Genomic DNA, 27,634 nt, shown 5'->3' on the forward strand with positions numbered 1-27,634 from the left:
TAACTCATAGCCCAACTAAACCCTGAAACCCCCCCAATAGCGATATGATAGGCACCAAAGAATGCCCATAGAAACCCACCTTCCCACCCTGGCCGCCTGTGGCTAACTCATTACGCAATATCAAAAATTGACAGCACAAAAATGATGTCCAAGCCCCTAACGACGAGTCTTGTGCTCTAGGCACTTATTGTAGCAACCAATGTCTACCACGCTCATCAACTGCATGCCTATACTGTGATATGATATGTTATGCTTGACTACGGTTTATGCTTAAACCGGAACATCTTGCCTTGTTCTATATTATTTTGTCAAATAAAATAAAGAATATAAAAAAAGAGACACTCAACTGCCCAAATACAAAATAAATAAAAGTCAATATTGAGTAGATATACCCAAAATGATAAATTTTACACTTTTTTAATTTTTTTATCATTTCTCTTTCCTGCTGTCTTTGTAAGCCCTCCCCTTGGAAATTCGTTTTGATTTCACTCTAAAGTCCTTGTAATTCTCACTTTGGTGATTCACAACACACACACATACACTGATACACTCCCTTACATACTCCCTACCTCACACATGATTCACTAACATACAACCATCTACACTGTCATAAACTCCCCATATAAACTCTCCAAGTTGTGTGTGTGTGTGTTAGTGTGAGAGCCTCAATGTGCATTTGTCAGTGAATGTATGTCAGTGTATATCTGTGTCGGTGAGTGTGTGAATGGATCATTGTCTGTGTGTCAGTGTATGTGTGTACATTGGTCACAGTGCCTGTGTATGGGTCGGTGTCTGTGAGTCTGTGTGTTTAAGAGTCAATGAGTCTGTTTGCCTTTGAATGTATGTGTATGGGTCAGTGTTTGTGTGTCAGTGTGGGAGTTAGTCAGAAGAGGGTGGATAGGCTTTTGGGAGGGAATTGGGGGGGGGGGCACAAAAAAATAAAGCCTCATGACCTTGCTACACCTCTGAGAATTCAAAGTGAATTTCCAAATTAAGGCCAATAACTTATTTGACTGTGTCTCCAGTTCAGCTACATTTTTATTTTGAATTCTCACTTTGGTGAACAACCCTGTTAGAGAATATGATCATGGTAAAAAAATGTGTATTTCTTTTCATGATCGTTAGAAAGAGGTTAATGCATGAGCCAGTTGTGGATCAGGACATTGTATGCTTTACAGTTCATGCAACGTTCATGTGAATGTCGCAATAAACATATTAGATTAGGGTACATGCTGGGAGAAAAAAAAGCAAAATAAATTTACCAAATATATTAAGCCATAGTTGTTTCATGTAATAAAACATTGTAACATAGAACATCTAGCTATTTGAAAAATAAGGCTTGTAAAATAGTTAAAACAGGATTTTAAATACACAATGAAAATTTTAACTAGCCAAAGTGTTTGGTACACGGTAAACTGTTAAATAATAAAACATTTTTAAAAAAGCACATTATAAAATGTACATTTAGCGGTTTTTAGTTTCTAGAACATGTTTAATAAATTTTAGAAGAATACATTTCGATTTCACCTTTTTCTAGCTGAATAAAATGATAGACCAGAATTGCAGTATGTGTCTCCCCTGTGCTGTCAAATCTTGAACAAAACAAAATAGCATATTCTTATGTAAATTACTAGCTAAGCCTCGCTAGTATACAAAGTTAAAATAAATTCAGTTTGTTAAAAAAACAAAAACAAATGAAAAATGTTGCATATTCAAAACAGCAACAAAATACTCTGTAAAAAAAAAGAGATCAATAATGAAAATAATTTACGTTTAAAGGAATACTATAGAGTTAATACTATAAACCTGTATTCCTAACACTATAATGTCCCTGTCCTTATCTATAGTAATCCCACGTTTGCCAATATATTAAAGGAACGCTATAGGGTCAGGAACATGTATTCCTGGCCCTATAGTGTTAAAAACACGATGTAGCCTCCCTGCTCGCCTCCCTGCTCCTCTCCCCCCCCCCCCACCCCATAACCTCTTTTATATAGTAAAATGTTACCTTTATTCCAAACTGCTGGTGCTGGCTCTGCTCCGGATCTGCCTCCTTGGCTAACATCATCAGAAATGATGATCTCAGCCTACCACAATGCTTTCCCATAGGAAAGCATTGGATTGGCTGAAATTATCAATTCTGATGGCTGGGGGACAAAGTCAAATGCTGCCCTGGCCAATCAGCATCTCATCATAGATATGAAATGAATCAGTGCATCTCTATGAGGAAATTTGAGTGTCACCATGTAGAGGGTGAAGACACTGCCCCAGGAAGTATCTCTAGTAGCCATCTAAGGAGTGGCCACTGGAGGTGTCCCTAGGCTGTAATGTAAACACTGCCTTTTCTCTGAATAGACAGTGTTTACGATAAAAAGTCTGCAGGGACTGACTATACTCACCAGAACAACTACTTTAAGCGGTAGTTGTTCTTGTGGCTATAGTGTCCCTTTAATAAGATTAAACTTTTACTTACTTTTTTTTCCAGTGTTGAGACTCCCTTGGCACTGCTTACTTCTCTGCTTACTGAGATGTCACCGAGGACGCACGGCCTCCTCCTTTGCGATGGTCCAACCTAATACTCCTTATAGAGGACCATTGGGGACCTGATGCGCATCAGTTTTACTTGGTGAGTGCAGTGTAAACGCCTCTTGTGGCTATCAGGAAGACAGCCACTCGAGATGGATTTAGCCCTGCAATGTAAACATTGAAGTTTCTTAAAAATTGCAATGTTTTACAATGCGAGGTTAAAAGGACAGGGCTATTGCACTCAGACCACTGCACTAGGTTGAACTGTTATAAGTGACTTTAGTGTCCCTTTCAAATATGTAGCCTATATCATGAACTAACTTCCTTCTGACACAATACTTCACCTTGTGTTCTGCAGAATATACAGTAATGTTTATTCTGAGAGATAAGAATCTTATGTACAGCAATATGATGATAATATTCCTTAGCTGGTAAAAATGTTATATCATAGTAACAGAGAGGCATGGAAGGAACCTTCTCTCCTGACACAAGACATTCTTTCTTGATTCTTTTTCCCTTTCCCTTGCTTCCCTTTGTGTCAATGAGTCACTGCGATTGATATTAGAATGTATTTTGCTATAGAACTGGTTTGTTGTCCGTTCAAACATTTTCCTGTAGTTACTCAGTAACTTCATGAACCAACATAAATTTCACCATTAGTGGACACAATAAAAGCCAGATTTTCTTTGTTGCTGTTTTAAGCATGTTGCCTTTTAAATGTGTTACTTTTTAATAATATATTAACTTTGTATCTAATTAAACTTAGGTAGATATTCATATACGTGATATATTATAAGACACCATTTTCTATGTGCTACTTATTTCGTATAACAGCTTTTCAGAGAGATATTTGCATATTTTTTTTTTTTTTACTTTTCAGCATTGATTATGATCCATACTCTTTATAAGAGACAGGGAGGCTCCAGGAGGACCCCAGTCAAGTCACGGCGACTGTGGTAGATGCGCTGAGGTTTTCCCCTGTTCCAGCTATGAAGCGGTCGTTGGCAGAGGCACCCAGCCGGGGTACAGGGAGCTCCGGTACAATAACATTACAGCACTAAGTGCAAATGGGACACTGTACCCAGACCACTTCAATGAGCTGAAGTAGTCTGGGCGCCTACAGTGTCCCTTCAATGCCTTATCAATATATTGTATACAAGTTAAGAGTTGGAGAGCCCCTTTAACATCTGCAGGATCAGTAAAATATTAAAAGCAAAAAATGTTCTTGTTAATAATGCGTGCCTCTACTTGCTATACTGATGAACTAAGTAACCTCCTAACAGTCGTCAAAAATGCAAACATCAAAAATAGACAGTGGGGGAACAAAAGCATTCATAACCCACACTGGAGTGACTGTGCACTCTTTATGTTAACCCTTTTACTACCACGTGGATTAAAAAAAAAAAATCTTCAGAATTGGCATATTTGTTAAAACACTGTTCTTGCAAAACAAAACGGTCTAGAAAGTCAGAAAAAAACAAACAAAAACTGTGGATAGCAAGCCTTTGAGAATAACATGAATTAATGGTTATAAAAACGAGGATCTGTACTTTCCAAAGTTATAGATGCACCTTAATCAGGATTAGCAACAGGCTCACATTTCTGTTGCTTTGTCCAGGTGGAGCTTTGTTGAAATGGAAGGAGACATTAGATAGGTGTGTGCTTACAAGCTCAAGCCCGTTTAGATAAGCCCCTCTAAAGCTTACACATTAACCCAGTTGCTACTAGCCTTGCGCAGATTTTTCTGTACTTCACGAACAAAATAATCTGTACGAATCAATATCCTTTTAATCTACACACAAACAAATCAATATGTTCAAAAAATAAAATATTTTCCGAATTTATCTATTTTTTGGGGTGTTGATTAAAAGGATTGTGAGCTGTATGAATTGATTAGTGTAGCATTACTTACCTTGTCCAGGGGCCGGCCGTGGTCCTCTCTTCGAGCTGCGCGCGGTTCTGCTGATGCACAAGCCGCACATGGCTCATCCGACGGCTTCTATAGGAAGGCGGGCAGTGACCGCGAGAAGCGGTCACGGGTCCCACCTGAATCTAAGTGCGCGCCGTGAGTCTCGGGCGCACTCTTAAAGAGACAGTGGGAGCCTAAATTGGCCCCTGTCATGCCACACTCCCCATACACTTACCTTTTGGGGGTGTGGATATGACAGGAGACAATCACATTAGTTTAGAAGCTATTTAAACTTACCTCTCCCTTTACTCCCTGCCCTATCGTGGTTTCTATTTCAGTTCCCTTTAGCGCTTGTTGTGTTCAGTTGTGTTCCTTCGTATTGACCTTGGCTTTGTTTCTGACTATGTTATCTCTTTATCCTTATCTGTTCTGTTTGCCGACTTGCTGTTTACTGTGTACCAGACCCCGGCTAGTCCTAGTTTACGCTGTCTCTTTGTGCCCTAGACCTCGGATTGCTCCTGACTCTGTCTCCTCTCATATACGTCGAGTCCGGCCATTCTAAGGTCCGGTAGACGTTTCTCCCCTCTGTGTTGTCTTTTGTTGAGTTGAATCCTGCGTGTTGGGGTATATTTTCGTTACAATTAGTTTATGGACAAATCTAATTTATGCATAAGTCTAGTTACTACCAAGTTTGATTTGTAAGTTATCAATAGTGATGTACCGAACGGTTCGCTGGCGGGCCACGGCGGGCGAACATATGCGCGGTTCGATCCGCCCCCTATTCGTCATCATTGAGTAAACTTTAACCCTGTGCCTCACAGTCAGCAGACACATTCCAGCCAATCAGCAGCAGCCCCTCCCTTCCAAACCCTCCCACCTCCTGTACAGCATCCATTTTAGATTCATTCTGAATCTGCATTCTTAGATAGAGGAGGGAAAGTGTAGCTGCTGCTCATTTGATAGGGAAATGGATAGCTAGGCTAGTGTATTCAGTGTCCACTACAGTCCTGAAGGACTCATCTGATCTCTGCTTTAAGGACAGCAACCCAAAAAGCCCTTTTTAGGGCTAGAACATCAGTCTGCTTTTTTTTCCTGTGTAATCTAATTGCAGTTGCCTGCCTGCTAGCTTCTGTGTCAGGCTCACAGTGGATACTGTGCCCACTTGCCCAGTGCCACCCCTCATATCTGGTGTCACAATAGCTTGCATTTAAAAACAAAAAAATAGTTTTCACTGTAATAGATTGAATAGCAGTTAGTTGTCTACAAGCGTCTGTGTGTCAGGCCTACAGCGTGTACTCTGCCAACCTCTGCCAGTGCACAGTGCCACTCATATCTGGTGTCACAATAGCGTGCATTTAAAAACCCCAAAACGTTTTTCACTGTTATAGATTGAATAGCAGTTAGTTGTCTTCAAGCGGGTGTGTCAGGCCTACAGTGTGTACTCTGCCAACCTCTGCCACTACACAGTGCCACTCATGGTCGTGGTCGTGGTGATGTGATTCCCTTTTGCCCTAGAATAAGGCCCAGTTTTCAGAGGCCACGAACCCTGAACTTGAAAAGTTCTGAGGACATAGTTGACTGGCTAATACAGGACACCCAATCTTCTACAGCTTCCGCTCGTGTCTGCCTCTGACAACAGCGATGCCATTTGCAACCTGTGCCAAAAGAAACTGAGTCGTGGGAAGTCCAACACCCACCTAGGTACAACTGCTTTGCGTAGGCACATGATCGCACATCACAAACGCCTATGGGATCAACACATGATTACAAGCAGCACACAAACTCAGAGCCGCCATCCTCCTCCTGGTCCAGCATCTTATGCCACATCAACCACTGCTGTCCTCCTTGCCACTTCTCAACCATCCTCCACTCCGTCTCTCGTCTTGAGCAGTTCCCACTCATCTGCCCACAGTCAGGTGTCTGTCATGTTTGAGTGTAAGAAGCCAATGTCAGAAAGTCACCCCCTTGCCCAGCATCTGACAGCTGGCTTGTCTGAACTATTAGCCCACCAGCTTTTACCATACAAGCTGGTGGAGTCTGAGGCATTCAAAAATTTTTAGCTATTGGGACACCGCAGTGGAAGGTACCCAGACACACATTTTTTTAACAAAAGGCAATTACCAGCCTGTACTCAATTGTGCAAAAGGAAGTAATGGCATGTCTGGCACACAGTGTTGGGGCAAGGGTCCATCTGACCACTGAAACCTGGTCTGCAAAGCATGGTCAGGGCAAGTATATCACCTACACTGCGCATTGGGTAAACCTGCTGACGGCTGACAAGCATGGAATGCGTGGCTCTGCAGAGGAGTTGGTGACACCGCCACGACTTGCAGGCAGGCCTGCTGCCGCCTCCTCTACTCCTCCTACTCCATCCTCTTCCATAACCTCCTCGGCTGAGTCCTCTTCTGCTGCTGCATCTTGCTCCACATCAACGGCACCCCCCCAGCTCCCCAGGTACTATTCCACATCCCGGATACGGCAGTGTCACGCCATCTTGGGTTTGACTTGCTTGAAAGCAGAGAGTCACACCGAACAAGCACTCCTGTCCGCCCTGAACGCACAGGTGGAAAAGTGGCTGACTCCGCAGCAACTGGAGATCGGCAAAGTGGTTTGTGACAACGGAACAAATTTGTTGGCGGCATTGAAGCTGGGCAAGTTGACACATGTGCCGTGCATGGCACATGTGTGTAATCTGATCGTACAACGCTTTGTGCATAAGTACACAGGCTTACAGGACGTCCTGAAGCAGGCCAGGAAGGTGTGTGGCCATTTCAGGCGTTCCTACACGGCCATGGCGCACTTTGCAGATATCCAGTGGCGAAACAACATGCCAGTGAGGCGCTTGATTTGCGACAGCCCGACACATTGGAATTCAACACTCCTAATGTTCGACCACCTGCTCCAACAAGAAAAAGCCGTTAATGAATATTTGTATGACCGGGGTGCTAGGACAACCTCTGGGGAGCTGGGAATTTTGTTGCCACGTTACTGGACACTCATGTGCAATGCCTGTAGGCTCATGCATCCTTTTGAGGAGGTGACAAACCTAGTCAGTCGCACCGAAGGCACCATCAGTGACATCATACCATTTGTTTTCTTCCTGGAGCGTGCCCTGTGAAGAGTGCTGGATCAAGCCGTAGATGAGCGTGAAGAGGAAGAGGAAGAGTTGTGGTCATCATCACCACCAGAAACAGCCTTATCAGCATCGCTTGCTGGACCTGCGGCAACGCTGGAAGAGGATTGTGAAGAAGAGGAGTCAGAGGAGGAATGTGGCTTTGAGGATGAGGAGGAAGATCAACCACAACAGGCATCCCAGGGTGCTCGTTGTCACCTATCTGGTACCCGTGGTGTTGTACGTGGCTGGGGGGAAGAACATACCTTCATTGAGATCACTGAGGAGGAGGAACGGGAAATGAGTAGCTCGGCATCCAACCTTGTGCAAATGGGGTCTTTCATGCTGTCATGCCTGTTGAGGGACCCTCGTACTAGACCCCGGTACTAGACCCCGGTATAAGCAGAAAGTGGCTATAATGTTACCAAATTACAACAAGTCGGAAAGGATGCAGCATTTGCAAAATAAATTAAAAAGTATGCTTTACACAGCGTATAAGGGTGATGTCACAGCACAACGGAAATCTAACAGGGGAAGAGGTGAAAGTAATCCTCCTCCTCCCACGACCACGCCGGCAAGGACAGGATGCTTTAAAGACGTGTTGTTGATGGAGGGCTTGCAGAGCTTTTTAAGTCGTACGCATCGCCACAGCCCTTCGGGATCCACCCTCAGAGAACGACTCGACCGACAGGTAGCAGACTACCTCACCTTAACTGCAGATATCGACACTCTGAGGAGCGATGGACCCCTTCACTATTGGGTGTGCAGGCTTGACCTGTGGCCTGAGCTATCCCAATTTGCGATAGAACTTCTGGCCTGCCCCGCTTCAAGTGTCCTGTCAGAAAGGACCTTCAGTGCAGCAGGAGGTATGGTCACTGAGAAGAGAAGTCGCCTAGGTCAAAAAAGTCTAGATTACCTAACCTTTATTAAGATGAATGAGGGATGGATCCCGAAGGGACTGACAGTGGGCGATACATTCGACTAAAAAAGGCCTGATGAGATGAGCTGCCTTGGGCTAAAAATGGTCCACACGCTGCTGTATTTTAGCTCTGAATGCCGGTTGACTTGCGTGACTTATCCGTCACCAACTAGGGTTCAAGCCCCAATGTTTTAGGGCACTTTCTGCCTGGGAAGCAAACATCATGTGTACATGCCTAATTTTTCGGGCCTCTGGTGCTGCACTGTGGCTTCAAAAACCAAACCAAAAATAAGGCACATAACAGGGATTAAACTGATAGGAATAGTACTACTTAACACACCACTCCTATATGGTGGCACATTAGATTGCACGCGCAGTGCCCCAAATTTGAAGTAGGAGGACCGACCAAGCATCTTTTTCCATCTCCCGGTTCCTAAAATCGCTGCCATATACATGTCCTCTGATAGGGCGCCAGCTCGTTATTCTCTTGGGCACCAGCTCGTTATTCTCTTTTTCACTTCACTAGGGACACTATACTGCACTATGGGCACTTAGACCCACTCTTTGTCTTGCACAGTGTTATTCCTAGCCAGCATCTGTGATGGGAAATCAGGCAGTCATCTAAACGTTTAGATTGAGCTTTAGCTTAGAACACCCTTGAAGGTGTTTAAGGAGATTAGGGCTAGTTTAGAGGATTCTTCTTAGACCTCTCTGAGTCTTTATAGCCCTTCTACCTATCCAGCATTTCTGGAAAATAGCTAAGAGAAAGGGTGTCTGTGTGTCTGTGATACATTTAACTTTATATCACCTTATTGACACTTTTTATGACAGCATCACTCCGGTCTCCATACTCTCTGCCTATACCCATCTATTTCGAGGGAATTTCCTTGCCCCTGACAATATTATATAATAGGTAATAGTATTACCATTATTACACAATTAGCCACTATAGGGGAATGAGTATAGTATCCCTTTGTTATTTATAAATGATTCAATAAAGACTTTTGTCCATTACTCAATTTACTTTAACAAAGGGTACTAACCACGGTATTAGGAAGCATTACTCTGCTTTCCCTTTCTCCCTCTATTATACACCTATGCTCACTAGGATTTGTAGGCATCACTTTATTATAGTTGTCTAACCTTTTCCTATGCCAGTTTTAGATCTCCTTCTTGGGAGATTTTTTCTTTTTCCAGTTTATTAGCATACCTGGGTACAAGCCCTCGGTGGGGCTGGCACCACCACCTGACCACATTTCCTCGTTTCTTCCACTCATACCGCTTTTTCCATCTTTGAAAGGGTTTGGTGAAACAAGGAAATAGTCCTCAGGGATTAAACTGATAAGAATAGTACTACTTAACACACCTTATAATAATGCAGAGAGAGGAGTCTGAAGAAGAGGAGTCAGAGGAGGAAGGTGGCTTTGAGGAGGTGGAAGACCAAACACAGCAGGCGTCTCAGGGGGCTTGTTGTCACCTTTCGGCGACCCTTGGTGTTGTACGTGGCTGGGTGGAGGAAGAGACCTTCAATTACATCAGTGAGGACAAGGAACGGACATGGCTAGCTTGGTATCCAACCTTGTGCAAATGGGGAGTTTGTGGTTGTGCAAATGGACTGTTTGTGGTTGTTTGCGGTGCGTTTAACTGGGAGTTTTGTCTGTCACTGTGAAGCGGGCATAACCCTTACACTACCTGATCGATACAACATCATACAGTAGGCCCCCCCCCTCATTACTTTTATGGCCCCCACCCACCGCTCACGGGTGGGGGCGGGCGGGAGGACAGTAGGTCCCCCCCATTGTGATTCATGGCCCCCACCCAACTGCTCTGTGTCAGTGTGTCTCAGGGTCCCTGAGGACAGGTGTCAATCCATATCTGCCAAGTGACCCTATGTAGGGGGAACAGTCCCTATTCTGCTCTGTGTCAGTGTGTATCAGGGTCTCTGAGGACAGGTGTCAATACATATCTGCCAAGTGACCTTATGTAGGGGGAACAGTCCCTATTCTGCTCTGTGTCAGTGTGTATCAGGGTCCCTGAGGAGAGGTGTCAATCCATATCTGCCAAGTGACCCTATGTGGGGGGGAACAGTCCCTATTCTGCTCTGTGTCAGTGTGTATCAGGGTCTCTGAGGACAGGTGTCAATCCATATCTGCCAAGTGACCCTATTTAGGCGGAACAGTCCCTATTCTGCTCTGTGTCAGTGTGTATCAGGGTCTCTGAGGACAGGTGTCAATCCATATCTGCCAAGTGACCCTATGTAGGGGGAACAGTCACTATACTGCTCTGTGTCAGTGTGTATCAGGGTCTCTGAGGACAGGTGTCAATCCATATGTCAAGGTGTCAATATGTCATATGTCAGGTGTCAATCCATATCCATTGTGATTTAGGAATGTTAGGTGATTACTGCCCTTTATGGATTAAAACCAGACTCTGCATCAACTGTGTAATTTTCCATGGGAGTTTTGCCATGGATCCCCCTCCGGCATGCCACAGTCCGGGTGTTAGACCCCTTGAAACAACTTTTCCATCACTATTGTGGCCAGAAAGAGTCTATGGCAGTTCGCCCAGTTCACCGGTTCGCGAACATTTGCGGAAGTTCGCGTTCGCTGTTCACGAACCGAAAATGTTATGTTCGCGACATCACTAGTTATCAATTTGCCTTTTGTAGAAATATTGGAGAAATTAACATTTTACTGATTGTATGGTATCCCTGATACATGGTGCATGGTGCATTGGTGCATTTCAGATTTTGGCAAATAGAGTTGGTGTAACAAAAATAGTAAATCAAATACCCTGGGACCTGATGATATTTTAGTGAATGCTGCTTCCACTAGAATGTTAGAACAATGCCTACAAATGCTAAGTGTTGTTGCAGTAAGCAGCTGTACTATGTATTAAATTACAGTCTACTATTGCAGTCCAGAGTCACTTTAGATTGTGAGGTCACTAGCACTAATTGATTTGCCTCCCACGCTGGAATTAGTGTAGGACCCACAGATATTGGGGTACTGTGAAGAAGTGGTGGGGTTAACACAATATGGACATATGGTGGTACTGAATCCCCATATTTGATTTTTGAGATAGGTAACTTTAAGTAGTCTTAGAGAATTTAGAAATTGATTTTATGGATGTGCTGCTCCTTAATCTGTATTATGTATACCTTTTGGTCACTACGGCAGCACCATTCCTGAAAGATGCATGTTCCGGGAGTGCCCGGCCCCAACTCCCTTTTGTTTTTACTATTTAAGGGTCCATGGTGTCATGTATCAATAATTTAAGATTGTTTATTTTCACATAATAAAGCCAAACTCTGTGCTCAAAGTCCTAATCAGCTTTCCTCACATGAGAGTGACTCACGCACCTCCTATAGATTTTCAGCAATGAGTGGCTATTGGAGCAGCCAGCTACAATTTCCATGCACTGCCAGGAGGTAAATGAAGAGTGTTTCCACTTGATAGAATACACATGATGACAGAAGAAAGCAATTCACTTGAGATCCCTTCAGTAATTAATAAATGAAAATCCTCTATGGAAGCACATTAATTCTTCATACTACGGGAAATAAAAATGAATCTGTCAGCAGAAAGTATATTAACTTAAAGCTGACCAGGAAAACATGAGATGGCATTACTAGTGGGTAATTTTAGGAATCAATAGGTCATGGCTAAAATGTAATAAATAAAATAAAAAAATAACTGAAAGATTTAAAACAAAAAATGAATTCTCACTCTTCTAAAAGGAATCCTGTTTTAAGCTAGCACCACTGAATTCTAAATGACATACGTGTGTGTGCACTCTGTATATAATTTTTTTTTTTTAGAAATGTCGAATTATTATACTTCAGTTTCAAACAGTGCATTCAGTTTCAAACTTATTGCAATTTGTCTGAGGTTTTGGAGATCGATGATTTGTTCAAATCCTGTATACTCCAAAACACTATATGGAGTGAATCTTTGGTCTTCACGCCCTCCCCCCTCCTCCCCGCAATACATAGAAATAAAATTAATGCCCCTATGAGAGTCGGACACACCTAAAGCTGTTTATGTCCATTAAAAGCCAAACTTTAACTGCAGAAAAATATACCTGACTCAATAGCAATAAAGGCACCTTACATGCACTACAGCATAAATGGACTGGCAATGTAAAAAGTATGACTGCAGATTTAATAGCTACCCAACCGTATTACCAATTCATCAAAAAATAGTATGTCATTATTTTCACAACAAAATAATCTGTGTTTTCAGTATGCAACTAGATATGCATTTTCTGATCTCCGTTATGAAACGATTACTGGAAAAATGTGGTGTTGGTTTTTTTACTCAGAATAAATAGGACTTTCAGTATTTGACCTTTTTACTGCAGAAATGACTGCAAATTTTGTTATAAAAAACATTCTAATAACCTGAAATATGATTAAGGGGAAAATTCCATCTGTTTCTTGGCAAACAGATTCAAAAGACAGATTTTTACAATAGTTTTCCTAACTAAAGTTTCAATCTAAAGCTACATAGGACTGAAAAAAAAAAGTATACAACAAGGCACTACATTGTTTGGGTTTAAAAAAAAAAATAAGCTTGCTTTCAATATCAACAAAAATTTAACAGCAAAAAAAAAAAAAGTCTAAATGCAAGAAAAACAACACACTGGGTACCTTAATTGTAAGAACAATTGAATAAGAAAAAAAGAAAAAAGAAAACAAAATAATTGCAAGTGCATTATAAACTTCAGAAGAAAAATAAAAAAAAGTAAAATAAATATATATCTATACACTTACCAAATTAATACCGCAGTTACCACCACCACAAACACAATTCCTATAATCCATTGCCTGGACATGGTCATTCTCAGTTGGCAGTTTATTGGTTTAAGATAATGTAGCTGTAATAATTCCTGTTTTCTTCTTTTGCTAAACTATAAATATATTAAAAAAAAAAAAAAACAGTCTCAGAAAACCCCACAGAAAACAGTTAGATTATGTCATTAGCACAAGGTGTAAAGTAAGATCTGTATTTGACGGAATAGAATTACATTGAGGTCCAATTTAAGGTGTTTTTCTTTTTCTAAAGGTGGTTAAGAGGTGTTGACGATATCCGTACTCCTCCTCCCGTCTCATGTTTCAATGTATATTAACACACTCTGATGCTAGATTGTTAAGTAGGTCTTTGCAAACTGAAGTAGGCTTTAAGAAAACTTCATGTGACTGAGAGAAGGATGAGGAAAGTCTAGCTGCAAATTTCAAGTATTCTAGGAAAAGAAGAAAAAAAAAATACAAATGGAATGAAAACAAAACACAAGAAACAACTTGATGTCTGCTGAGGCTTAAAGAAAGCCAGAAAAGTAACTATGTATTTGTATTATAATTATTATTTACATTTTTCATAGCACCATCATATACCGGAGCGCATTCTAATTTTAATGTGGGAATACAACAAAGAAACAAGCATTCACAATTGTTAACAAGAAAGAAGAAGCTATAGATGAGGATCCTGCTCCAACTGGTTTCCAATTTCACCCTTCCTCTTGTTAAAACATCTTTCCGCTAAAGAGCTGTCAGTTATCAGAAAATGATATTTCTGACTGCTAACCAAAATGTATTTGTTTGTGTTTACATACAAACTCAGACACTTTTTTTTTTTTCTAAAGTCATGTATTATTTTTCCCTTTGGACTGAAATGTTAACTTTTGCATAATGACCTAACACGCTATTCACCAGACTTTAGAACCTTAGAACTTAGAACCTAGAACCTAGAACTTTAGGAAATCTAGTCCAGTTGGAAGAATGAATTGTAAATCGTTACAGCAGTGCTATTTTGGTCTAAAGTTTGCAAATAGTTTCTCGAGCTATATATACTTATGTATATTAGATTATTATAATATAAAGGCCATTTATTTCTATATATCATGATCAGCCTATAATATTAACAGTCGGAGCATTTCACCCAGGATTAGGACTGTAACTCCCTCTACTATCAGGCAGCACTGGAGCATGCACGTCCCAGTGCTTCCCTTACAGTGATCTCCTCCCTATGACATCTGCATTACCCTAAGCAACTCACATTAACCCCTACATTACTCTAGTCCAAGCTACACTATACTATATGTTAACCCTTAAATTACCGAACTACATCAGTGATGCAAAACATTTTGTGTATCTGATACATGTCATTAAGAGAACAAATTCCTAGGCACATATATTTTTTTTTATTTTTTCCCCCCTTTATTTTACCTTCATTAGCAGCTTATGAATGTATGCATTCTTGTAGCCAAATTCAGTTATTATATAGTGATTATTGTATTTAGAGCATTAATACATTTTCCTGTGTTTTCATTTAAAATACATTGGGGGTTATGTATAAACCTTTTTTACGGTGTAAGAGTCAGGTACACGGTAATCAGTCAAATAGGCAAACAACACAGGAAAGGGTTAAAGATAAACTCAGAGTAAGTAACAAAGCCAAGGTCAATACCAGAATTATAATATACAAGAAAACAAGGAACGCAGTAAAGGGTACTCAGCCAGAAACCGCACACTGTACAGGGAGGTTTAAATACCTGTAAGTAACATTTGATTGGTCCACGTCATGCCTGCGACCCCAAAACGTGCGTGCATTGGGCTCCGGAATGATTTGGACCAATGGGAGCTGGAATTGACTTGGGGCTCCCACTGCCCATTAAAGAACGTGATCAGCGCCCCATCAAATTAAGAATAAGAAGCACCCTTTTTGTGTACTTTTTTGTGTACTCCTGTTGGAGATATGGAGATATAAAGAAACACTTGGGAGGAGCAGAATAAGAGAGGTGATTTAGCTGTTGCTGCGGTTTCAGTATTCAGTACAAAGGGCAGTGAGCTGAGGGGAAGCAAAGGAGAAGGAAAAAGAAAAAGGAAAGAGAGGAGAAAGGAGAAAGAGACAGAAAAGAAGAGACAAAGGGGACTTCCGCAAAACAATTAAAATAATAAATAAATAAAGAAGCGTCAAGAGACATGAAATATAGAACATAAAGAAAGAAAAAGAGAAAAAAGAGAAAAAAAAATAAGACCAAGTGAATCTGGACTAAGGAAGATATTAAGCTGCATAGCGCTTCTCATCATAATTAAGCATAACTAAGCACCTGGTTAAAGAGGGATTAAAAGAGGAGAAGAAAAAGGGGAAAGAAGGGAGAAAGATAATTTTTTTTTTTCTTTTTCTTTCTTTTTTTACCATGGCATCAAGGAAAGGTCAAGACAGCAAACAGCTTACTAAAAGAGATAGAGAAAAGAAACAAGAAGGCAAGACAGATAGGAGGCTCTCTTTTTCAGCGTCACAGTTAACTCAGGAACAGGAAATAGATCATCAGAATGTATCGGATTCTTCATCTCAATCTCCTAAAGAATCTGAGAATTTGTCACCAAAGAGCCTACCAAAAAAGAAACTGTCTTCTATAGCTCGGAAGAATTACACAGCTATCTTGAGTCTTGCTTTGAACGACAACTAGATAAGATTAAGACTGGAATCCATGAGGGTCTTATGGAATTTAAAACAGAGTTAATACAGTTGGAAAAAAAATTTAAGCAACATGAAGAAAAATTGGAAGCTCTGGAATTTCAGCAAGTTTCTGCAGAAGATAATATGAGAAAAGCAAATCAAAAAATAGCTGAATTGGAACTCAAAATTGCAGATCTGGAAGATAGGTCTCGACGTAATAATTTAAGAATCCGTGGCATTTCAGAATCTGTTAATAATGATACATTGCAAGACCATATAACGGAGCTCTTTGTGCAATTAGGCATACAAATGACAAATCCATTACATTTTTTGGACAAATCCATTCCATTTTTTGGAAAGATGCCACAGAATTATGAAACCAGATTTTGTGGCACAAGGTGAGCCTAGGGACATAATGATCTGCTGCTCGACATACAAAATGAAAGAACAAGCGTTAAAAGCAGCTAGACTCATCAAACTGAATGATCCATATAATAATATCATGATTTTTCCGGATATCTCATATTATACCAGGGCGAAAAGAAAACCGTTCGCACTGTATACAAAGATTCTACGTCAGAAGAATATTAGATACTCTTGGAGGTATCCCTGCAAATTAATAATCTCTCACGAAGCAAGGACATACGCTTTCTCAGATGTCACGGCAATTTCAAAGTGGTTTAGACAGCAGAACTTTGATCAGACTAATCTAACAGAGGGAGATAAAGGATGAAACGGAGAAGAAAAATAACAGAATCCAAAGGGTTTTTTTTTTTCCCTTCTCTTCTCTAACTCAGAAGATATAAAAAGAAAATAGAAGGACACTATTGTTATCTTAACCCTGAAAACATAAATCAGTTATCAGATATCCTTGAGGAGATAGACATTCACAATGGACACTTTATTTGTTTATATGTTATAAACCTTTAATGGTATTAGGAGGATAAATGGAATTTGAGAGGAACAAATGTAATTCAGAGGTGAAGTTGGTGTATTATAAATTATAAATGGTATTGGGAGGATAAACGTTGCACAGAAGGATCAAAGGAAATATAGAGGCACTATAATAAGTATATGTATGTAAAAGAGAGTTGAGAAATTTATTTAAATGAGGTCACTTAATATCTATAAAGATATGAATATTTTAAAGAAATATTCCATAAATTGCATGGAATATAAAGGTGGAGGTAGAAATTGAGGATAATAATGTTCACAAGAAAAAGATACTGATAGATAGATACTGATATGGGTCACAGAACGGAATATGGATGAGAGTAGAGATATAGAGAAGGATAAATGCTTATAAATTGAATATATATAAAGATCTGACTTTTTTTGTTTTTTTTTCTCTCGTGAGATGATGTTTGATAGTAGCGGGATAACTAGGACTGCTTTTTGAAAGTTAACTTGATGTAGGACTGCTTTTTGAAAGTTAACTTGATGTAATATGATCAGGAAGGAAAAAAAGGCAAAAAAAAAGAGAAGAAAGGGAAAACTCCCCAAAGAGGGCGGTTCAGCATCAAAATACTGATCCGGATTAGGATCTATTTGGAGGCCCTGTGAAAAAAAAAGGTTAATCACAGGACAATCCACACTTCCTTAAGGGATGTCTATTCGACATTTAGTGTCTTTCGTATGTGTTTTATGTTGTTTGGTTTGTCATAAGTTGACGCAGGTGGCTAGGAAATACAAAACTCAATTACATAGGGTAAAAGATAAGATAATAAAATATCGAAAGAGAAGGAAAAAAGTAGGATCAGAAATATATGATTAGTGTTGTCTCAATAAATGCACAGGGCCTGAACTCTCCACAAAAAAGGAGATTATTATTTGAACGGGCAAAAAAAGAGAATGCGCAAGTGGTAGGAGTAAAAGAGACCCACTGGCGGAGAGATGATAAGATAACATTCAGTTCTAAAGATTTCTCCACCTCATTTTGTTCGTCGTATAAAGATAAAAAAAAGAGGGGAGTTGCTATTTTTTTTTCTTCGGCATTAAATCTCTCCACAAAGTACGTGAAAATGGACAAAATGGGTAGATGGATTATTTTTATAGGGACAATAGAAAATTAATTATACACAATTGCGAATATCTACGCCCCAAATACTTCCCAGATACCGTTCCTACACAAGTTTTTTGTACAATTAGAAAAAATCAAGCAAGGACGTACTATTGTCATGGGTGATTTTAATCTGACTATTGATCCTAACTTAGACAGAAGCTCTGAAAAGACCAAAAGTCCCTCTAGAAATACCATTAATTTGGCAAAAAAAATTCGTAATATTATTCAAAATGAAGGGCTTTATGATTGCTGGAGGATTTTTCATCCCTCAGAGAAAGATTTCACGTGTTTTAGTAAGACGCACTGTTCATACTCAAGAATAGATTTTATATTTGGAGATCGAAGCTTATTGGAACATGTGCAGTCTACAAATATAGGCACGGTCACGTGGTCGGATCATAACATGGTAAAAATTAAGCTAAAGAATAATATTTTAAAGCAAAGACCAGATTGGAAATTAAATAATAAGTTACTAATTACTAAAGTAAATAGGGAACAGATTGCCAATGAGATAGATATGTACTGGGAGGAGAATGACAATAATGAAGTGTCCTCGGACATAAAATGGTGCGCATTTAAAAGCGTTATCAGGGGTCATCTAATTAGTCTAGAAGCTAAAGATAAGAAAAATAGACAAGAATCCTTATCTAGTCTATATATTGAATTAAGTGAATGCCATAAGGAAAATATTGCTGCCCCGGGGAGAACCAGGTCAAATCAGATCAGGATCATAGAAAATAAAATTAATGACATTTTGATGTTTAGAATAAATAGAAACCTACAGATTATGAGAATGAACTACTATTATAGGGGTAATAAGGCGGATAAGATCCTTACTAATAAAGTGAAGAATCAACAAAAAAATAAACGAATTACAAAAATAAAACAGGGAAACGATACTATATTGGATCCTAAGAAAATTGGAATGGTATTTAGAGATTATTATTATAATTTATATAATTTACCGACGATATCATCCCAAGAGGATATAAATAATTACCTTCTGAGTATTCATATCCCTAGACTTAACGAGCTACAATTAGAGCAATTAAACGCAGAGATATCTCTGCAAGAAGTCCTGGATTCAATAGATTCTATGAAAAAAAATAAGGCGCCAAGCCCAGACGGGTTTACGGATTCTTTTTTTAAAATGTATAGGGATAGACTGGCCCCGGGGATGGCGGAATGTTATAACTTAGCGATTAACACCGGCAAACTACCTAAGGAAATGTTGGAAGCAAATATTACTCCTATTCTAAAAAATAACAAAAATCCAGAAGAAATAACGAATTATCGACCTATTGCCTTATTAAATAATGATTATAAAATTTATGCCTCAATTATTGCCAATAGAATCAAGAATATAATTTCTTTCTTGATTGCGGAGGATCAGGTAGGCTTTATACCAGGCAGGATGTCCTCAAATCATATCAGGAGGATATTGAATATATTTACTAAAATCCATGAGAATAAAACTCCTTTCCTAGTGATGGCCTTAGATGGAGAAAAGGCATTTGACAGGGTCGGTTGGAACTTTATGAACTTAACACTAAAAGCTTTTGGATTTGCTGGCCAGATTCTATCAGCGATAATGGCCTGTTATTCCTCACCATCTAGCAGGATAGTAGGAGGGGGGATTAAGTCAGAGTGGTTTATGCTATCAAATGGCACACGCCAAGGCTGTCCTCTTTCTCCACTATTATATATCCTAACGGCGGAACCTCTAGCATATGAAATACGCAATAATATGGATATAACTGGGTTTAAAAAAGGGGACAAGGATTTTAAGATAAATCAATATGCCGATGATACCTTGATAACGTTAACCAACCCCGGTAAGTCAGTCCCAGTTGTTATGCAAGTAATTGAAAGATATAGTTACCTGTCAAATTATAAACTTACCGTTCAAAAAACACTGGCATTATCCTTCTATATGGAGGGAAGAGAATTGCAACAGCTAAAAGAACATTTTGCCTTTAAATGGGAAAAAAAGGGATTTGTATATCTTGGAATCAATATAGTGAAGGACCCAGAGAATACAATGAAGGCCAATATAATTCCCCTTATTAGAGAATGTACTCACTCTCTGAAACAATGGAACGCCTTGCAGTTATCATGGTGGGGAAGGGTTAATTTTATTAAGGCATATGTTTTCCCTAAGTTTATTTACTTATTGAGGATGATTCCTTTACAGATTCACCCTCAACGGCTTAGACTTGTGAATAAGCTATTCAGGGATTATATTTGGTCTGACAAGAAACCTAGAATTGGCCAGGATCTTCTATACTTGAAGTATAAGGAAGGAGGGATTGGTTTTCCCAACATTTTTTTGTACCACCAAGCGTCACAGTTGATGCATACTCTTCCTTTAATTAAGCAGCATCCGTGCTCACAAGATTGGTTTAAAATAGAAGGGGCAGATATTACAGACCCATATAACAATGTTAGATTAATGTGGCCGATAAGAAAGAACAGTAGAAATAAAAATATAAGTTGTAGGACGGATAATCTGATAACTAGATCGCTTTTAAAGTTCTGGCTACATTTCAAAAAACTTTTAGACCTGAAAAACAAAGTCTTACCTGCTCTTACTTTTAAAAATTTAGACATATGGATGGAAAACATGGATACGTCCGAATGGACTAGATTTGGGGTAAAAAAATTAGCGGACCTTTTAGTAGATGGGAAGATTATGCCCTTTGCTGAGATACGCAGAATATATGGCATTTCGTACTCACAATCGTTTAATTATATTAGAATCAAAAGTTTTTTGCAAAGCGCCCTTGGAAGAAATATGTGCTCTTTCTCATTATCTAAATTAAATGCGCTGATAGATTCAGAGAAAAATTACTAAATTACTAACGAGATGCGTTGAGATTATAAAAACGATAAAAAGACCGGTTTACCCTATAGCTAAAAGTAAATGGGAAAGAGATTTGGCAATAAAAGTCGATATAAAGGAATGGCATAAGGCTTTACAATCAGTTTACTCCACGATACACTGTCTAAATATCAGGGAAGCACATTTTAAAATACTTAATAGATGGTATATGACTCCTAATAAGATTCAGAAATTCACAAAAGAGGGGACATCTAAATGCTGGAGATGTGGAAATGAGGGAGCAAATGAATTACATATATGGTGGGACTGTGCACCAATTAAGGAAGCCTGGGTTCAATTCATGGATCATATAAATATATTTTTGGATTTGAACCATTCTTGGACCCCAGAAAATTTGCTTTTACATCTGAATCTACCGCAATTAACTAAAGATAAGAGAGATCCTTTGATTCAGGCCTTGATGGCCTTTAAAATGGCCATCGCCAAAAATTGGAAGAGGACAACAATAGATTCTTGGCCACAAATTAAGGCATCTATTATCATTCAATGTAAAATGGAAAGAGGAATAGCCTCTAATTTAAGCATTAATAGTAGACAATATGAGATATGGGATGATTGGTTAAAGGTCCTTGGGAATTAATGCTGGTATGTATATATTGGGCAGCATTTTTTCGGTAATTTCTGACTGTAATTTCTGGAGTGGAAAATTTAATCTAACTCTATGTAATTTGAGGGCAGAGTTGAATGAATAAGATAGGATGGTCAACTTTGTTTATGTTTATGTTTCCTAGTTTATATGTATGTCTTTATTTGTCGTATTTATTTGTACACATAGTAAGATATGTAGGATATGTATGCAATCTATTTTTTTAAATAAAAGAAAAATGAAAAAAAGAACGTGATCAGCACAACTTGAACTTAAGCATGAGGAGGAGCATGGAGGCGCGCAACACTACACTGTGCCGGCGTACTCCGTCAGCTCAACTTCTGCACTTCATTTGCCTCTGACACTGAGTGCAAGTGGTGCAGGCAGCACAGGCAGCATCTCAGCAGCAGGGAGCCGCCAGCAAGCAATCCATCATGCCCATCAACAACTGTAAGTCTTCATGCAAATATATATCCATGTTTAAAATGGAATGAGGCAAAAATGTGATTCTTTGTTAAGCTAATTTGCATATACCCACCCAGAATCCTTTGCGGTAGTAACATCACTGCATATTTGTGATTTCTGTGGGAAAAGCAAGTCTTATGGCTTGACTGGTGTGGAGATTTTTGTTTAACATTGTATTAACTATCCACAGACTTCAGGTGGAAGTGGTTTTTAATCACAAATTTTCCCCACCATAACCTATTTGGATTTTGCTTCCCAAGCACTACCAAGCCTCAATAAGCAAACCAGTAACCAACCTCATGCTGATGAGTTGAATTAACAACGAAATAGCTGTCCATGAGTGGTTTACTGGCTTTGCATCTTCTCCTAAATTGTGTTCCAAGCTGTTGTATACAGCAAACACAGACTAAAAGGAATCCATGTTTAAAATGGAATGAGTCAAAAATGTTTGTTAAGCTAATTTGCAGATGCCCACCCAGAATCCTTTTCGGTAGTAACATCACTGCAAATGATTTTTGTGGGAAAAGCAAGTCTTATGGCTTGACTGGTGTGCAGATTTTTGTTTAACATTCTATTAACAATGCAAATATATATATATATATATATATATATATATATATATATATATACACACACACACATAGCCCCCTACAGTTACATCCAATTAATATATATTAATATCGCTCATCCGCCGTCTGTGACAGGAAGGCGGGCAGTGACCGCGAGAAGCGTGTCCCGCCTGACTCTAAGAGTGCGCCGCGGGTATCGGGCGCGCTCTTAAAGGGACAGTGGGAGCCTAAATTGGCAAAGGCCTCCCATTGGTCCCTGTCATGCCACACTTACCTTTTGGGGGCGTGGATATGACAGGGGCCAATCAAAATAGATGTTAAGGTATATGTACTCACCTTTTTCCCTTAGTTCCTTGCCCTATCGTGGCTTCTGTTTCAGTTCCCTTTAGCGCTTGTTGTGTTCAATTGTGTTCCTTCGTACTTGACCTTGGCTTTGTTTCTGACTACGTTATCTCTTTATCCTTATCTGTTCTGTTTGCCGGCTTGCTGTTTACTGTGTACCAGACCCCGGCTAGTCTTAGTTTACGCTGTCTCTTTGTGCCCTTGACCTCGGATCGCTCCTGACTCTGTACTCCTATCATATACGTCGAGTCTGGCCATTCAAAGGTCCGGTAGACGTATCTCCCCTCTGTGTTGTCTGTTGAGTTGAATCCTGCGTGTTGGGGTATATTTTCGTTACATTACGATAGGGCCTTGGACCCCGCAGATTTAGCTCAGCAGATGGCTTCTCATGAGGCTAGATTTGTAGAGCAGGATCACCGTATGGATCAGATAGCCCAGGCTCTCCAAACGCTCTTATCTAGAACTATTTCAGTAACCGTACCAGATCCTCCTGCTCCTCTTCTTCCTGATGTATCTACTTTGCCTAATGCTTCGGCCCATTTAAAACCCCCTCCTAGGTATGGAGGGGAAGCTAAGACTTGCAGAGGATTCATTAATCAAATAGAATTCCATTTTGAAATGTATCCACGTTTCTTTCCCAAAGATAGGTCTAAAGTAGGGTTCCTTATGCACCAACTTACTGATAAAGCACTTGAGTGGGCAAATCCTATTTGGGAGGCTAATGGACCTATGGTACATAATTTTAATACTTTCCATGCAGCTTTACGAAGAACATTTGATACAACTAAAAGGTCAAAGAATGCTGCCAGAACATTAATGAGAATTAAACAGGGTTCTAGGTCTGTTGCAGACTATGCCATTCAGTTTCGTACCCTTGCTTCACAGATAGATTGGACCAACAATGGGTTAACTACTGCATTTATGGAAGGTTTATCTGACACTATATTGGATGAGGTAGCAGCTAGGGAACTTCCTATTGCATTAGAGGACCTTATTGACTACCTCATTGATATAGATAATAGGATTCGTGACAGGCTCTATACTAAAAACAGGAATAGACGTTTGGTTACACCTATTAACCCCAGAGTTGATAAACCTGAGAGTGTTAAAGTATCTGAGGAGGAACCCATGCAATTAGGGGTTGCCAAACTTTCTGATACTGAAAAATTGCATAGGAGAAGGGACGGACTCTGCCTATACTGTGGTAGGAGAGACCATATGATAAAAGAATGTCCCGTGCTTCCGGAAAACTCTCGCACCTAAGACCCTATAGGGGACTGGAAAACACCTTCAAATAAGCATATAATTATACAACCTGGAGAATATATCCAGAATATGAATATTCAATATAGGAATATAGTGAAATCTGAAATAATAAAAATATATATCATAGCGTAATACAGTTTGAATATAATGATGAGAGTGTGAAGCTAAGTATTGAACTCACAAACGAAAATGAAAATCAGGCCTCTCACCCCCCTGGGGTATATGAATATAGGTCTTGATAGTAGATCAAAAACAAAGTATGTCTTTAAAGAAATGGATAAAAAGAGCCATACATAGTGAAATATGTATAAAAATGTACAAAAAGGATTTATTGGAAACATTTACAGACATAGAAAGGTAGTAGGCATATCTCCACTCTCAGTGGAACTGGATGGCAGTATGGAAGTAGAAAGCACAAATCCAAAACGAAATTGCAGAGAGCAGGAACAATAAATCAGCATAAAATAGAATAAAATAAAAATAACAGGCAGTTAAGTCCAATATCCAACGCGTTTCGTCCAGGTATGTAAGGGACTTCTTCAGGGATATGTAGAAATTCATCTGTGGAGGAACTTCTTATACCCGTCGCAATCTTCTTTCATGCCGTTCACCGGCAGCGTGCGTTCCAGATTAAAACGTAAGGAGGAACTTCCTGTATCGTCCGTCTTCCGAAATGCGCATGCGTGGAAAATCAAAGTTCTATGCGCTCGAGAATCGAGCGCGTCAATGCGCATGCGTGAGGTCTAAATAGAGAAAAAGTGTACACAACAGGCGAACATGTCGCCACATAGATAAGTACTACAGTTAACATGATTCAAAATAACTATTTAAGCGAAAAACAAGTGGAATAGGTATGAAGGAATGTATTTAAAGCCAATTACATATAAATATGACTATTATATCATAACCCAGACTGGATAGATGCCCTGTTTAAAGTCAAAGGCATAGTAATTAAACATACATTGCTATATATAGACTAAAAATAAAATACAGCAAAAATAATACTATAAGAAAGAACAAATAATAATAGTAATAATATAGTGAAAACAAATAATAATATAATAATGCAAATGAGAGAAAAAAGAAAATGGACATATCTACAAAATGATGAGAAAACAAATATGGTATTCTGATAAAGTGCTAGACCCTGTAAGTCTATTTCAGCATTGAGGCAGCAGTGTAATGTTCTTAGAGTATATATCCAAAAGGCTTCTTGGCAAATTAGTTCTTGAAGTTTATCTCCTCCTCTACATCCTAAGATGATATGTTCTATGCCAAAGGCTTGAAAATTTTCCCACCGAAAAAGGGGACATGTACTACAATGTTTTGGAACACTATGATCGAGTTTACCCTTTTTGATATTATTAAAGTGTTCTAAAAGTCTAATATGGAGTTTTCTAGTGGTGCGGCCCACATATTGGGCTCCGCACCCACATTGAAGTAAATAGATCACAAAGGTGGTAGAACATTGGATATGTTTCTTAATAAGATATGTTTTAGTAGTTTGGGTACTTGTAAAATTAGTAATTTTTCTCTTTTGATATTTGCACGTGGAACAATGTCCACAGCAATAAAAGCCCTTTACAGGTTGTAAAAAAGAGCCAGCTGTGGATGAAGGGTATACGGGAAGGAGACTAGGGGCCAGCTTATTTTTAAGATTGGCTGCTCGTTTATATATAATTGTGGGTCTATTAGGAATAATGTCTTTCAATACATTATCTTTTTGTAAGATATACCAATATTTATTTAGACTTTTTTTTTTGTTTGGCTTGTGAATTATATTGAGTTAGAAATGCGAATTGGAAATTCTTCCTTTGGATATCTGTATTTCTATTAGTTTGTTTCTTAGATCGATGTTGTAAAAATTGTGATCTATCAGTATCCAATATATTCTGTATATCTGAATCAATTTGATCCTGATTATAACCCTTTTCTAAATATCGTGTTTTGATTAGCTTGTTGTAAAAATATATTGTTGTCTGAGCAGTTTCTCCTAAGGCGGATAAGTTGGCTTCTGGGCACATTAGAAAGCCAAGGGGGATAATGGGCACTAGACAAATCTATGGCGGTGTTGCAATCAGTAGGTTTAAAAAATGTCTTGGTCTTAAGTTGGTTATGTTCTATGTAAATAGTAAGGTCTAAAAAATCCAAACAAGTTGGACTCATATTATATGTAAATTTAAGATTATAGTCATTAGAATTAATACATTCAAAAAAAGAGTTTCAAACTGTCAACAGAACCCTCCCATATAAGCAGAACGTCATCTATGTAGCGCCGCCATAGGACCAAATTGCCCCCTGGGTGTTCTCCAAGTGAAACATGATGTTGCTCCCAATGGGCAACATACATATTAGCAAAACTGGGGGCAAATTTGGTACCAATGGCGACGACACATTTTTGTAAAAAGTATTGCCCATTAAACCAGAAAAAATTCTTTGTTAATACAAATGATATGCATTGTATCAAAAATTCTATTTGAACAGAAGAAAGAAATTTATATTGTATAACTAAATCTTGTATGACTGAAATGCCCTTCTCGTGTGGAATATTAGAATACAGGGCTGTAATATCAGCAGTGGGGGGTTTTTGAAGACTCTTATGGATCTTAGGTAAGAAATAAAAGGTAGCTGTTTTACAATTGGGATTGAAGATTAAATCATATTCTTTCTTATTAAGAATATATTTTTCTACCCCAAGATCCAATAGTTCTTTTAAGGCTTGCAAGAACAAAGAAGTAGGGTTTTGAGATAAAATCTCATTTGTAATATGGTCATATAGAGTATTGTACGCTTCTTCCATATAGTATGACCTATCCATAATAACCGTACCCCCTCCCTTGTCTGCCTCCTTGATAATAATATTTGTATTTTCAGTTAATAATTTTAAAGCTGCTCTTTCATTTTTATTTAAATTAGAATGATATTTATGATGAGTGAGTTTATCTAGATCTGCTTGGACCAATTCATTGAAAATGTCTAAATATTTACTTTTTGCAGACCACGGATAAAAATGCGAGTTTGGTTTAAAAGAAGTGTGTATAATTTTTTTCTATATGATCCGAATCCTTGCTCTGATCATTTTGCTGGACTACCTGTAATGATGGGGTAGTTGGTAAATGATCTGTATCTTTTTTTTGAAAAAATCTTTTAATAGTCAATTTTTTTTAGAAATTTTTGATTATCCAAATATAAGTTGAAACTGTTTGCATTAGATGTGGGGGGAAATTTAAGTCCCCTTTTTAGGAGTGATAATTCATCTAATGAAAAATTAACTTGAGATAGATTGAAAATACCTTCAATTTCACTTAGTTCTGTCTGTATGGGAGATGGATTGATGTACTTTGGTCTTCCTCCACCTCTGAATGAGGTATTTTTTTATTGGAGATCTTAGTGTTTAAAATCTGTTTTGAGTTGGAAGTGTGTACGCTCGATTTGACCTTTGGTCTCGCCCCCTGTCTAAAAAATTCTCCTGATTGTCATTATGTGAATGGGAGTCATTAGGAGACCTGGGGG

The 27,634-nt window shown here is 39.0% G+C and overlaps 1 protein-coding gene across 1 annotated transcript in view; it reads right to left on the reverse strand.

The window, feature by feature from the left end:
- LOC134569325 (histo-blood group ABO system transferase 2-like) overlaps window positions 1–27,634 on the reverse strand; it is a 247,490-nt gene that overhangs the window by 86,894 nt on the left and 132,962 nt on the right. Inside the window, exons 2-3 of the mRNA XM_063428249.1 lie at window positions 13,495–13,710; window positions 13,241–13,377 (exon numbers count right to left, since the gene is read on the reverse strand). Coding sequence (XP_063284319.1) covers window positions 13,241–13,308 — 68 coding nt within the window. The 5' untranslated portion in view covers window positions 13,309–13,377; window positions 13,495–13,710. The remainder of the gene's footprint in view (window positions 1–13,240; window positions 13,378–13,494; window positions 13,711–27,634) is intronic.

Source organism: Pelobates fuscus, chromosome 7 (genome assembly GCF_036172605.1).
Source record: "Pelobates fuscus isolate aPelFus1 chromosome 7, aPelFus1.pri, whole genome shotgun sequence".
Taxonomy (NCBI): Eukaryota; Metazoa; Chordata; class Amphibia; order Anura; family Pelobatidae; genus Pelobates; species Pelobates fuscus.